At 41.3% G+C, this 14,315-nt stretch overlaps 1 protein-coding gene across 7 annotated transcripts in view; it reads right to left on the bottom strand.

Moving 5' to 3' along the window:
- The window catches only part of col11a2 (collagen, type XI, alpha 2), a 49,824-nt gene extending 37,198 nt beyond the window's left edge, over positions 1-12,626 (bottom strand). The window contains exon 1 of one of the 7 annotated variants that reach the window (XM_067612114.1): positions 11,983-12,626. In XM_067612114.1, coding sequence (XP_067468215.1) covers positions 11,983-12,100 — 118 coding nt within the window. In that variant the 5' untranslated portion in view covers positions 12,101-12,626. The remainder of the gene's footprint in view (positions 1-11,982) is intronic. The other 6 variants (XM_067612107.1, XM_067612108.1, XM_067612109.1 and 3 more) reach the window with 6 other exon arrangements.
- Positions 12,627-14,315: the final 1,689 nt, after the last annotated feature.

Raw genomic sequence — 14,315 nt, 5'->3', positions numbered from 1 at the left:
TCTAAACTCAATTATCCTCCCTAAGTCTTGGCTCTCCTCCCTGTGTTTGAAGTGCACCAGAGGGCTAACTTTGCTGTTAACAGCCAATTAAAATCACTTACAGCCAGCCCTACTGTGGCACTTCTCATAATAAACTTATGGTGGCAGTGATGTATCGCTCTGGTAAAAACTACAGCGCTGATGAAAAGATTACAACTGATCCCCTCCTGTGATGAAGCCTATGAAGTTACACGTTTGTTTTAATTTATCATTAACCAGCCACATAAATAGACTGTCAAAAGCAGCATGTTTATGCAAAAATTGTGTAATCATGTCCACCTCAGCATGTTTGAAAAGCACGACAGAGCACATGCAACAGCACATGGCACTAACTCTAACAACATGAGACATCTCTGCACGACTGAGGTCACCGCTGCTAAATGTGTGACCTGCTAGTACAGTAAGTTGTAATGAAGTGCAAAGCCACCAAAAGATGCAGCTTATGCACCACCTGTGTTTTTAAATAAGTAGATTGGGACTCAAGTTTCAAATCCACAGTGTTACAGAGAGAAAAAATTACAACTTCAGGGCTAAAAGACAAAAAAGTTCAGTTTTAGGTCAAAATCAAACATCCAACTAGTTTTGTACAACGTTCAAAAGTTGAAATCCATCTTATTTATTGTGTCAGCAAAATTACGAAACTTCTGATACCTAACCCATTGGACTAATACTACTTATTACTAGTGAGGGAGATATGCAGGCTTAATCTGCACCAGGCAACACTTTGGGTGATGTTGACGTTAATTCAAGTCTCTCACAATGTTTCCTGGCAAATGTATGGCCAAGTCATCAATGCCCACAGCTGTCCATCTTCATTTATGAACACCAGCTGGCACACATACTGTACATCACAGTAAGATTTAAGCTACTCTCCTAGCTCTCGTCACATTTATAGACCCCCAGTCACTGACTCATCTCACTTCCTCTACTTACGATGTTTTATAACAGCCTCAAATGAGAGACAATGTTGTAGTTTCTGTCTAAAAATCACTCTGATCCCATCTGTGGTGCTTGTGTTTAGGTGACACCCAGAGTTAACAGTTACTCACATTGGCCAACAGATGGTAATATTTATTCAGACAGAGCAAATGGTGCGTTAATATTGCCGCAGGGTGTCTAGACCGCAGTCCATTAACATCACTCTACAGCAGAGGGGAAGAGGAGTGGAGAAGGAGGAAGAGAATGGGTGTGAGAAATGAGAGAGAGAGAGAGAGAGAGAGAGTTGGGAATCAGCAATGTGTGAGGAGGAAGGAAAGTGAGAGTTAGATTGAGTGCTACTGTGATGCTACATTAACCAGCCAAAATAGAAACTTCCCTGGAAACAGCTGCTTAGAGGCGGAAATGAACAGAGGGAGATAAGTTTCTGAAAGTGGACAAATGAGAGAGATCAAAACAGAGATGAAGATATAGAAGAGGGAGAAAAAATAAGAGAGAGCAATGAATATTGAGAGCGATAGAGACAGAAATTAATGTTATACTATTTCCCATACTTTAGACTGGGTCTTTATAAGTGGTCTTGATTTGAACTTTTCCAGACCTTTTGTGCAATTTTTCAAAATTTTAAACCTTGTAATAACTGTAGAGCACTGGATTTATTTGTCATACTTTTCAAGACTTTTGCAAATCTGCACAGGAATGCTGGGAATGAGAAAGAGAGAGTGATGAGAGGAAGGTGGAGAGGGAGAGAGGTTCAGACGGAGGTGGAGTGTGTGTGTGTGTGTGTGTGTGTGTTTTGGGGGGGTCAGGCAGTGACAGTAGACAGCGTGGTTCTGTGATGGCAGGATACTGGATCAGATTGCAGCCCGTGCTCCCCCAGTACGCCCAGTACAATGTGCCGCTCTGTTCCCCCGCTGCCTGCCTAGCTCACATCTGCAGCCGGGGCCCTTCCTGCCTGGAGGACCACAATCACGACAAAAACACACCCACAAAAATAACACACAAGGCCACAGAGGTACACACTCACACGGCCCGGGCAGGGAAACCTGCACCGATACACCTCGCGAGACGAGGAGTGGCAAATATGAAACCAGACAAGGTAGGAAAACAGACAGCCGTGGGGCACAAACTCTCTCTCTTTACTTTCTTTCTTCCCCCTCTTCTCGCTCCATCGGTCTTTCTTACCATAAGCGCTCACAGATGGCAGCAGCCTTTTGATGTAAACGTCGGCCAATTACGCTGCTGTCATTAAGACAGGAAACAGGGCTCCCAGGCACGAGAGGGCAGTTACAACCGGTGCTGTAGGTAAAGATTACAGTAGCTGGTACAGTTATCCCTCCTGACAGCAGCACTGGCTCAAGTCCAAATGAAAAAGGCCATTTTGCTCAGTTTATGAAACTGTGTGTCACAATGCATTAATGGTTAAAACTTGTCTACCTGATGTTGCTAATTGCAAATTGGTAAGGATCTTTTATAAGCTCCCTCATCTTCATTTGTGAATCTTCTTTTGATTTTTATGTTATGTATTTATTTTACCACTTAACTGCAAAAGCCTCAACTAATCTAACCTAACATAACCTAAACTTTTAACTATTGGACACAGCAGGCAAATCTGAGTTTATAATCTTATCATTTACAGAGGTGACAGTGATAAGAGAAGTTCAAATATGTATAAATAAATTGCTGATCTTCAGTGAAAACCTCCCATTATTTCAGAAATGTAGAAAAAGAGACTCCATTTCACCTTGACCCCCAAATAATGTAGTTAATCAGTTCATGGATTTTCATTAGTCCAAATTTTATGAAGAGAATTTAATCCTTCAGTTGAGTTGAAGTGTAAATCACAGGTAAATTTAAGTTGCAATTATCTGATATAATGATACGCTGTTTGGTATATATATACTGTACTACGGGGGAGGATGTGTTTTTTCAACAGGTGCCCCAAGCCTGAAACAATCCTGTCACTGTTATACTCGAATCCACTCAGTTCCACAGAACCACAACTGACCAAACATGTCGACCACCACCTTATTACGACCTGATAGAAAACATATGTGACGCTCAGGTTAGCAGTCACACTGTAAAACGAGGTGCGCTGCTGTTAAAACTGCAGTATGTCTCAGCAGTGTCCGTATTACTGTAGTTCCCCTCAACCGCCACTAGATGGAGCTGAAATAGATTTAATTAACTTAGTCACAGCCGTCACTGTTAACAGTCAACGTCTGTTGTAGGGCTGAAACCACATGATGTTACACACACAAACACACACATAGGTGTTTACATGTACACACACTATGCAAACAGACACACACACTCAGAGGAGTGAGAGATAAACAATGCTAATGCTTACTGAGAGAGTAACTATTAACCTGTGTTGAAGCTTTAATACAGTGAGTCTGTAAGTTCTGTTAGCCTACACAGTAACAGAAAACACACAACTCTGCCATCTGAGCACAAAGCAGCTGGACACACAGATTAGATCCTGTATGCACACAAGACATCAGAGTGTGAATCAGTTTGCACATAAAAGGAGTTTATTGAGTTTTTCATGGAGCCAAAATGAAACATTAAACAACCCAAAAAGATTAACAAGTAGAAATAATGGTCTCCTATGAATGGTTGTATGTGAAATAGAGTAGTATATAAGTATTATAAGATGACCCCCCACTTTCTTAAATGTAATTTCTAGATTAAAATATAATCATATATTTGGGCCAATACGGTATATTCCATCCATTTTCTACACTTATTCTGTACTTGTTCAATGGTCTGAAGCCGATCCCAGTATGAATTAAGTCAGTAATGTTAAAAATGTAAAATAAAACAGTATGCAGTTTACACTAATAGGTGATATTTAAATACTCTGCATATTTTTCTGTGTTGAAACTTGTCTAATCACAGTGACAGCCCTGTATACTCACTAATCATACTGGTCATACTGGCACTGCAGACTGAGGTGACAACTGTGTGATTCTTAGCAAAACCTTTATTTCCTCCCCTGTTGAATCTGTCTTAGATGCTCTGTTTAACTGTTTCTGTGTGTGTAAATGTATATGTGAGTGTGTGTGTGTGTGTGTGTGTGTACCCTCTCCTCTACTGGTACAGCTGTGTCAAATACCAGACACACACTCCAGCTGACATGTTGACCCCTCGCCTCTCACCTTTACACAACGACCACATTGTTAGAGACACAGAGTGAAAAGGACTCGCAAAGCTGACCACAGATTAACAAACACACACACACACACACACACACACACACACACACACACACACACACACACACACACACACACACACACATCCATCTGTACGCTAATTTACTGCCTCAATATTTCAGTCTCCTTGCACTTCTAAGAATACACAAAGATGGCAGGTTTTTCGGGAAAAAAATATGATCATAAGATCTCCAATAAGTATCATAACTTACAACTTAACAGTTAAATATAAACATAATTTCAACATTGAAAACCATGAAACTAAACTCCAGTTGCTCCTCAATCACCCGCCGCCGCTCCATCCACACCGCTGACCATGATGGCTAGTTGATGGGCTAAACTCTGACTGCAGGTTATAATTTACAATATGGTGCTCTATAGTTATAATTTATTTATAATGTCTACTGTACACAGACATAAAATCCATTATGTGTAGCCACGCTGTAAAAAAGAGGTTATTAGAATTCAGATTATTTATATGATATAAAATAAGGATTTAGTCTGTCAGTGTGGTGTTAATTATCATGTAGATGTTACACAGTGTGGCAGTGCGTGACTGGCTGCCAAAGAGGGCAAAAGACTGATACAAAACTATCCTTTGTGTCACATAAATGTCAATAAATCCTCACAAATGTTTCACCGAATTCCTCTGATTACACAAGGAAACTCGACAGCAAGTTGTAAGATAGATTTAGATAAAAGTTGAAACAGTTCAGGAGGGAAACCATTCAGAGCCTGGAGGGCAGCAGCAGTTAAGAGACCGCGTTTCAACAGCGTGACGTGAATTTAAAAGTACAACTGAAAGTCAGAATCACATCAAACGTCACGTGTTGTCAAATTCAATTAAAACTTTTTGCAATTCAAACAGAAACTGACACTGGCACTGATCTCTTACCAAACAAAAGAACACAGAGAGGAGATATCCAATCCAAATCTTACAAACTTAGTAAAATAATCAAAGAACAATTCATGTATTGTCTTTAGACCTCGACTTGGAACATGGTGACGCTTTAAAGACAGAAGAGACTTAGAGAGGCTGGCTAGAAAAACTGTCAAACACACATTTTTAATAGAATATAACACCACTGTTGTTCCCTCACACACAGCAGTTTGACATGCAGGTTACAGGTGCGCTTTATACAGGAACAGTTAACTTTACAACCATTGAAGAAGTCCAAAGTTTCCGTTGAATGTCTATCAGTTGGTTTTAATGGACTGGGAAATGTTTAGCAAGGACACAGGACTAAAGGAGAACTGGAAAATTATTTGTCTCAATGTGAAATGTCTGTTACTAATACACCTGGCATATAAACACCAAAAAGTGTCCAAGAGTGGTAACAAATACTTAAGTGACATTGATTATATCTTAATGAATAACCTGCTAACCCTGCAGTGGAAGGTAACTTTTTGTCTTTTTCCATTTTTTCTCTCACTAAATGTGAGTTACACACTTTTATAAACAATCATAGTATGACATCAATAATCTCTGACACATTAAGAGTGTTTCTTTTCCTTGCTACTGAAGCTCATTCTCCTCTTTTTATAGTTTCTTACACTTGCCTCTATCACTTCTAAATTTAGAGTATTATGAATCTCACAGTCCATGTGGTTTATCCGTCACTACAGACCAGCGCCATCATTTAGTGTGTTGTAGCTTTCTGTGGTTTCATGCATATCACTCCCTTCCACAGAAGAGCTGCTGCCAGCATGTGCCCAAGTCCTCTACTGTCCCCTGTGTACCATTATGTGGTCTGTGCCTGTCTGTGTGTGCTGCACTGATGTTGCCAACGTGTATCTTACTGGAGCCACGTGCGGTTTCAGGGCCCGAGGCCACAGTCTCAGTTTGGAGCTGAGGGTGGATACTGACACCACAAGGCCTGAACGGGACAACGGGACCCTGACCAGGAGACAGTCAGTGGTTCCTTATAATATACTATCATATGGGACAGACAGTGAGCAAGGGCACAAATTAGAAACCAGACCACTGACATGTCTGTGCTGAATTTTCACAGCTCAGCTCTGACTGCATTCAACTTAGAAAACCTGAAAGTCCAAAAACACAGTCTCCATATGTTACTTTAAAAGGAAAAGCATCTGTTACACTGAACTGTTTCACCTCTGAGACTGAACAGAAGAGTCACTGCTGACAATATAATTGGTTTAAAGCTGCCAATAGTTGATATTCTGCATGTCTTAACTGGATCATTTTCACAGCAAAACTGTACAAAAAAGAAATATAATCTGCTCTACGGTGACTGGTAAATGCTAATGCAGATTATAGATAATTGTTTGAAACATGCAAAAAGACACTTTGGTCTTTTAAAGATAAGATTACTGTAAAGATGTTGATGAAAATCATACACTCACTATTTCCCAAACCTACTGCTCTCATCCTACAAGATAAACTTACATATTTATATTGAATCACACATCCTCACTAACAGCGGCATCAGAATACCTACGTTTATCCCAGAGTCTAGTCAGAGGTGACAAGTCAGACTTAAAATAAAGAGAACAGCAGCGGGCCAGCGCTGCATAATAAACTATCATCATCACTGTTTATGTCGACACCTTTTCAGCGTGGAAATCCCCACATCAGAAATCCCCACTGCATTCTGGGGATCCTTATAGGTGTAATTTTAACTGCATGGATAGATAAAGATAGATAAAGCTGCAGAGGTTGTGATGTGCTGCGTCTGGGATCCCTAAGATGCACTGCGAGTCTCCCTCAGGACTGGAACATTTCATACTTTCAGCTAATTAAAAACCCTAATTATTTGCAGACAGTGGAAGAAAATCAAATGTCTGGAAACTATGTAAATTTCGTACACAGTGTATAGTACAAATCCTGTTGTCTTTAACTTGTGCATCGGTTTTTGTTCCTGTTGTGTTTGGTTGTTAAAATGATTAATGAATTGTACATAATTTGCTTAGTATTCCTTATATTACAGGATGCAATGATTGGGTTATTTCCTCTACATAGTGGCTCTATGAAGGTGTGTTAGAAAATAATCATTGCTATTTATTTTAACCTGTTTATCTATATGTGTACTCTATCCAAGATGTTCCCCTGACTTGCTCCCAATGCATGCTGGGAAAGAAACTGGTGTGACAATGAATGAAGGAAGGCTGTATCCTCATTATATTATCAGATCATTTTGGTTTACTGCGTTAGAATAGTGCAAATAGTTAAACTGCAGGAAAGATGATATAAAATAGGCTTTCAAGTCATATCTTCTAACATACCAGAGAAGTACACTTTCCACTCAAGTCTAAATACACAAACAGCTAAAACCAACATTTAAAACTATTTTCAAATTGGATAAACTGTATAGATGTCTGGTAAAAAAGATGTACATTAACATTATATGAAAAAGCACACAGCTGGTCTCTCCACGCCCTCCTTCACTGACTTCCTAGAAGCAGCAAAATAACAGTGACTAGGAATAGCATCCTATAGTCTGTCATTATAAAGCTGGCACGCTCTCCTGCTTTCCTTGTACATCATCTGCTAAAACAGAAAACCTCTGAGGAATAACGCCTAACTATCTACACACACACAAACCACTAAATCATCACCTATGAAACTGAGGATGAAGGAATCTTCTATTCATTCTGTTCCCTTACGTCTGCTGTGTTAATGCGATTTTGTCTGAGAGGATTTTATGAGTTCACAGTTTGAGGGGTTGTCACGGTTTAGAACTGAGGTCCTTCGGTACATCACTCACATTTAGAGGCATCAGAAGTGTTGGATGTTTATGTCAGCTTTGACTTTTGTGTGCTTTAGCCAAGAACAACGACAGTCTGGGCCTTATCTGCCTGTCCATACAGTACGATACCATTTTGCAGAAGGATGGCTGAGCCACTTGACAGTCCTGAGTAGTTGCATTTTCAAGGCTTCAGCTTTTTTGTGAGAGATTTACAGAGTTATACAGAGAAGTGTGTCGAATATGAACTCCAATGTAAGTAATCTAAGTTCTCATCTGGAATGAAATCATTAGTATACTGAGCCTTAAACTGTCATGGTAACTATGTCAGTGTGCAGCTGTCCAATTTCTTGATAGTCTGTAAACTGGTGAAGATTAAAAACTAACAGGCAATAACTTTGAGTAACAGGAATGTTTTTGCTCTGAACTAGGCCTCCCAGCCAGCAGGATTATGTTCTAAAACCAATATTGCAATCTTTCATTATACATTGTTAAGTCTAGGGTTGAGTTCTGGCTGAGGTCTGTTAGTCATGGAGAAGGAGGTGGAAGTTCAATACAGAATGAGATTGAGGTCTGCCTGGGAGGCTAAACTCAGGGCAAAAAGACTCAAAACACTTAGGACATCTGTAAGTTTGGTGATACACAAGGTATTTTTAAACAAATTACATCTAATTTTGTGGCTTGTTGGTTGGTCATCTACCAACTCCTATCAACCTAATAATTAGATGATGCTCTGGGTGAGATGACAGACTACTGAAATCATAACTTTGGTGATGGCCCTGGGTGCAGTGCTGACATCTGTCGGGGATCTACCAAGATTAACTGGACACATTATCCTGAAGCGTCTAATATCTATGCGAAAGTATGACTATTAAAAAGAAAGGAGGAGAGAGGATGGATGTGGATTACCAGAACCACCAGGGCCCATATGAGAATGACGACAAGACAGAGCAAAATGAAAGGGACGAGGTTAAAGCTGCCAGAGTGAGTCACATGTGTCCAACAGAAGCCTGAAATACCACACACTTCCATACAGTCACAGGAATGAACTGTCAAAACTCTGCGCTGCCACCACATATAGTAGCTCTATTCACCAGCAGAGAGAGAGAGAGAGAGAGAGAGAGCGCAGGGTTATGTTATGTTTAGCCAAACTGAGACAGACTTCCCTTTGAGGAGTGCTCTGCTTTGAAATGAGGCTGAGGAACATCCATGTCAAGAAAATATTGCCCTCCGATTTTCTCCACCTTTGAACAAAACCCGGCTTTCATGCCTTTCTAGGCCCACTGCATTCTGGGTGATGGCTGCGCCTCATCCATCCCTCCTCCTCCTCCTCCTCCTGGTCTTTTCCAAGTCTCCATTCTCCCAGGGAAGAGAGAATAAACATGAAAGAATCTGACCACTTTCTTCTCTAAATCCGTCTTTCACAGCCTGGGTGGGGCGCTGTTATAGTTTACACTAACATCTGCTGCTGCACCACACTGTGCGCACTGGGACGCGCACAGATACGTGCACGCAATGGTCCAACGCGTCTGGCCAACTACTGGCGTGCCATGCATTGTGCGCGTGCAGGAACGCTCGTGTGCACACGCACGCAAGGGACCGGGCACGCGCTTACAGGTAAAGGGAGTGTCTTATCTTCGTCACTCAGACATTATCACACGGTCAGATCATCAAAAAATAACTTTCTTCCACACAGCGCCTCTATAAGCATCGTTTAAGATGAGAAACGCAGCCTGGTCGAGGTGTTGCACACAGAGGCACATTCACATAGATGTGGCTTACATTTCCACACCCTGAACTGAGAAAAAACATCCATAGCCTACAGACGCATATACACAAACACAACTGTACAAAGCGCACATAGACACGGAGACACTAAACGCTTTCACTCCCAAACCTCTGCGACCGAGCTGCTCCGCCGCATAATAACCTATTCATAAAAAGCAAAAATGTCTCAGGCTTCCGCCTCCAAAATACACACGGGAGACGACGGGAAGGTGCAATCGCCTCTCGCAATCTGAAATTGGAAACGGGGCCAAAGAATACACTGAAGGAGGGCAATTTATGTTACAAAAGCCCCCTTGGTCCGTAAGCTGCAGCAACTGTCCAAACGAAGAATAAAGAGGCATTGATCCGTCTGTCCAGTGAAAGTGCTAAAGTAAATTTATTTCTCCAAAGGTTTGTGTAAACTAAACCTGTTTGGAGTTTCTGTACAAAATCTGCATGATGCGTCTCAGCCAAAGCAGCCAAACTTCGCTTCTATTTCTGACAAGTTGTGTAACGATTAAAAAAAAAATAGCCAAAAGATAAAAAATATTTTCCAACCAGCTTCAGATCCACTATGGTTCAACTAAAATCTCAAGTTCAGAATTTAAACAACATATAACAGGTACTAAAGGTAATAATTTCGTGCCTCCAGAATTTTTTTGAAATGCTTTTTTCTTTCATTTTATTTCTTTCCACGCAGTACCATTCCGCATCAAACGTCCTCAATCAAGATGTGAACTGATCTGGACTCAGGTGAATCAATGGATTCTCTGTGTTAAAAATAACTCAGTGCAACTAGCGGTCCGTCAGGGAACTGCAGCACATACAGATCATTCCTTTATGATGGATAACTGATGCGGAGAGGTGAAGGGGAACTAAACTTTACAAAAACATACATACAAGTTACTAAGAATTACCAACTGGGAGAAAGTTAACAAATCCTCTGGGCTTAAAAGGTGTCAGTATTAATTAACAACTTTACTAGTCTTCTTATTGTTAGTATCATCGTCATAAAACTAATACAAATATAATATTTCGCTCTTAACAAGAGGGAAAAAACGCAAAATCAACTTTCCACAGACGTCTTGTCACATCCTGCAAACTAGATGCAGAAATCCCTCCCTGGAGGCAGTGATGGATGGACTGGTGCACAGGCTGAACTGGTAAACACCGAGCCAACTTCCCACAGTCCCTGCTGCAGCCTCTATGTGCGCAGATCAGTTTACTCACAGGCCAACATTAAGTTCCGAGAAATAATAATAATAATAATAAACCCTACAAATTTCCTAAGTGGGATTATTAGTTCGCAAATCTTCTCAAAAAGCGACTGAAGCAGCTCTACGCACCGTCCTATCCCATGGCCCCCTCCGGATGGGGGGGCTGCAGGAGCGCGTAAAATCAGCACCATCATGTCAAAAATGAACGAGATTCTTAATAGTGAAATTTAGTTAATAGGAGGAGAAATTGGGAAGGAAAATGTCAGGAAAGTTAGTAAAAAATGATGGCTGAAATAGTTGAGCTCAGCGGATAATCGCAACATTTGGTGAGGTGACACCTGTCAGCAGGGTGCAGGCACTGAGAGAGGAAGACTAAGTCCGAAAAGGCAAACTTTTATTCGAAACATAATAACGCGTCTGTGTGTTTTCCTGGAACAGAAAGTGATTGTAAAGCTTCTGTAACCTCTCAGCTTTCTCTGGTTTATGTGCGTAACATCCATTATCGGACAAAGTGTGTTAAGGCTGACGAGATTTCCCGATAACTTTTTTCCCCCAAATAGTAACAAATATCACACAGGTTAACAGTATTAGTGTCGTTATTTTCTGCGTTTGTATTTGAGGGGATGGACATTTACTGACACAGCGCTGAAAATTCCCTAAATCTCCTAGGTCCATTATCGGACACACGTCTTTCCTCAGCATCACTGCCTCAGATTTCCCGACTTATTTTTGATTAATGATCGGTAGCTTTGTTCAAGCCTTTCGGAGCCATGTCGACAATACAAGTAGTCCAGGGATGCTTTGGGAAGATGAGTCTGACGCAGTGCAGAAACTAGAGATAAACGTACAAATATGCAGAAATCACCATAACAAATAAAACAGATTTGAATACGAAGGGATGACAGTTGGTGGGGAACTGCTGACCCTATTTTCTGGGGAAAATGTAAAGAAGCATGTCAGGTGCAAGTGTCCTATAATAGATGAAGTGTATGTTTAATACACACGTTAAACAGCGAAGAAACATGGAGACGTTTTAAACAGGAAAACACTAAAGGTGGCCAAAAACATCACAACCATTTATAAGACAAAATGTCTTACCTGCCCGAACCACGGTCGTTTGGCACACGGCGAGCGCCACGGCTACCAAGGCGAAGGATGAGAAGTCCATGCGCCATGGTCTCCGTTTCCTCCGTAAGGGACAATCTCCAATATCCATAGTGTTGCAGTAGTTTGCCGGCCTGGTTGAGCTGTAAATGCAGGATAAGGTGGAAGTTATCCTCTCACAGAAAGCCAGCCGACGAGAGGGACCCGACTGAACCTTCTGCGAGGCAACAGACAAAAAAGGCACGCCTCTGGAGACGTCTCTACCTCTCTCCCGGAGACTTTCCTTGATGAGTTACCTATGTCTGTCTATGTTAATGCACAAAACCTAAACACTAAAAGGGGTTTGGGGTGAATAAATATCTTTTATTTTAACGTTTAACCCCTTAGTGCTAAAGCCCCATTGAGTCAGACTGGGTACAAGTACCCAAAGTGGAGAGAGCAGCAGAGAGAGACCTGGAATCACGCTCTCTCTCCCTTCTCTCTCTTTCCCTCTCCCCTTCTTTACTTTCTCCAAACGAAGAGTGAGAGCGTGTGTGTATGTGTGTGTGGGGAGAGAGAGGGTGAACGAGTGAATGGCTAAGGGGGAGAGGGAGAGAGAGAGGGCGTGCGTAATTGCGCGCTTGGCGCACGTCTATCTACGTGTACGGAGGAGCGCCTGAGTGGAAGCTGAACTTTTTTAATGATAGGCCTACACAAATATTTCACCTCACACTCACACTCACACTCACTCACTCACACACACACACACACACACACACACACACACACACAACAATTGCGTCTTTCTTTTCAACTGTGAGCAAGTGGCTTAATGTTGCGTGTAGGACACGCAGTCACTGTTTGTCTCTGATTCTCTCTCAACAATCCCGATTCACTGAAAACGGCCAACAGAGTATTTCTCTTCAACTTTTTCACTTCCCTCTCTCTTGTCTTCGTACCTGTGGCTCAAAAAGGTTGGTTTTTATGATGGATTGTCCAGGTAAACGGTAGATCAGACAGCAGGACAGCGCACCGCGCTGGGCAGCAGACGAGAGTGAGCGTCCGGCCAGCCAATCAGGCTTCTGTCCGCGCTATTCACCACGCCCTTTTAGCTAGATCCTTGGAGCCCTCCTCTCGTGCTGATTGGTTAGCCCCACGTGGCCTTGTTTTGCAGCTTCAGCCCAGGTGGGCAGAAAGAGGGAGACAGAGAGATGAGTAATAATTATTTGTGAATCAGTGTAGTGTGTAATGAACTTATGCCTGCCATCATCAGCTGTCTCTTTCTTTGTCTACAAAAGTTTTGCATTTTGGAGATACAATGTTTTCACCTGACAGATCATTATGTTTAAAGGGACAATCATGCTTAAGTTAACAAGACTAAAAGTCTACAGCCACACCAACAGCTCTGTGAGGCTGTACTTAAAGACATTATGGTGCTTTGAGCTTAAAGTTAATGTTAACATGCCAACATACTCACAATGAAGCTACTGCTGACAATGATAAAGACCTATGTGGGTTGCAATGCGTTGGTCATTTTAAATACATATTGCCATGTAAAATAAAGCCATTTCAATGTTGCACAAACCCTACAGTGTGCCTTGGATCGTTTTGAAGGAGACTTGCATTTTACATTTTTGACTGAGACCATATATACACCCATGTAATGAGCCCTTCACGAGATAGAATAAGCACAGTATACATGAAGTATTCAAAGAGCACTTGTATGCGACGACCACAAAGACCTAGCAGTGCTTCTACTTCATTGTCTTCTCATACTCACAGTACTTAAGTATAATGTTTTCTATGTTCACCATCTTAGTTTAACATGTTAGAATGTTAACATTTGTTAATTAGGAATAAACACAAAGTACAGATGAGGTTGACGGGAATGCCTTCAGCTCTGCAGGTATTTGGTCATAAACCAAAGTATTGGGAACATTGAAATTTTTACCTGATGATGGTGCTGCTGTCAACCTCACAGTGGCGCTGCAGAAAAAGTCAGAGGATCACTAAAGTTAGTGGGGTTCATCCTCTGGGGACGATGAAAGTCTGCACAAAATTCAATGGAGATCCATCCAGTAGTTGTGGACTGACAGCATGAACCGAGTACAGCCAAAATCATTTATTTACATGGACATGATATCTAACAAACCATGTTTTATGATGATCAAATAGATGAGGTTATACAGCTGGCCAAAAGCATAAGCTTTGGTGGTCTTGTATAGAATATAATACATAATATTTTGTTTTCTAAATATTTTCTGACCTTTAACAGCATCTTTAGGTCTCAAAATGATCATGACCAACAGTAAATTTGGTGAAACTGCTGAATCATGATGATGGGTCAC

The sequence above is a fragment of the Thunnus thynnus genome, chromosome 15 (assembly GCF_963924715.1).
Source record: "Thunnus thynnus chromosome 15, fThuThy2.1, whole genome shotgun sequence".
Taxonomy (NCBI): Eukaryota; Metazoa; Chordata; class Actinopteri; order Scombriformes; family Scombridae; genus Thunnus; species Thunnus thynnus.
The sequence above is the reverse complement of the archived record's forward strand: the minus strand, read 5'-3'. Positions and strand labels throughout refer to the sequence as shown.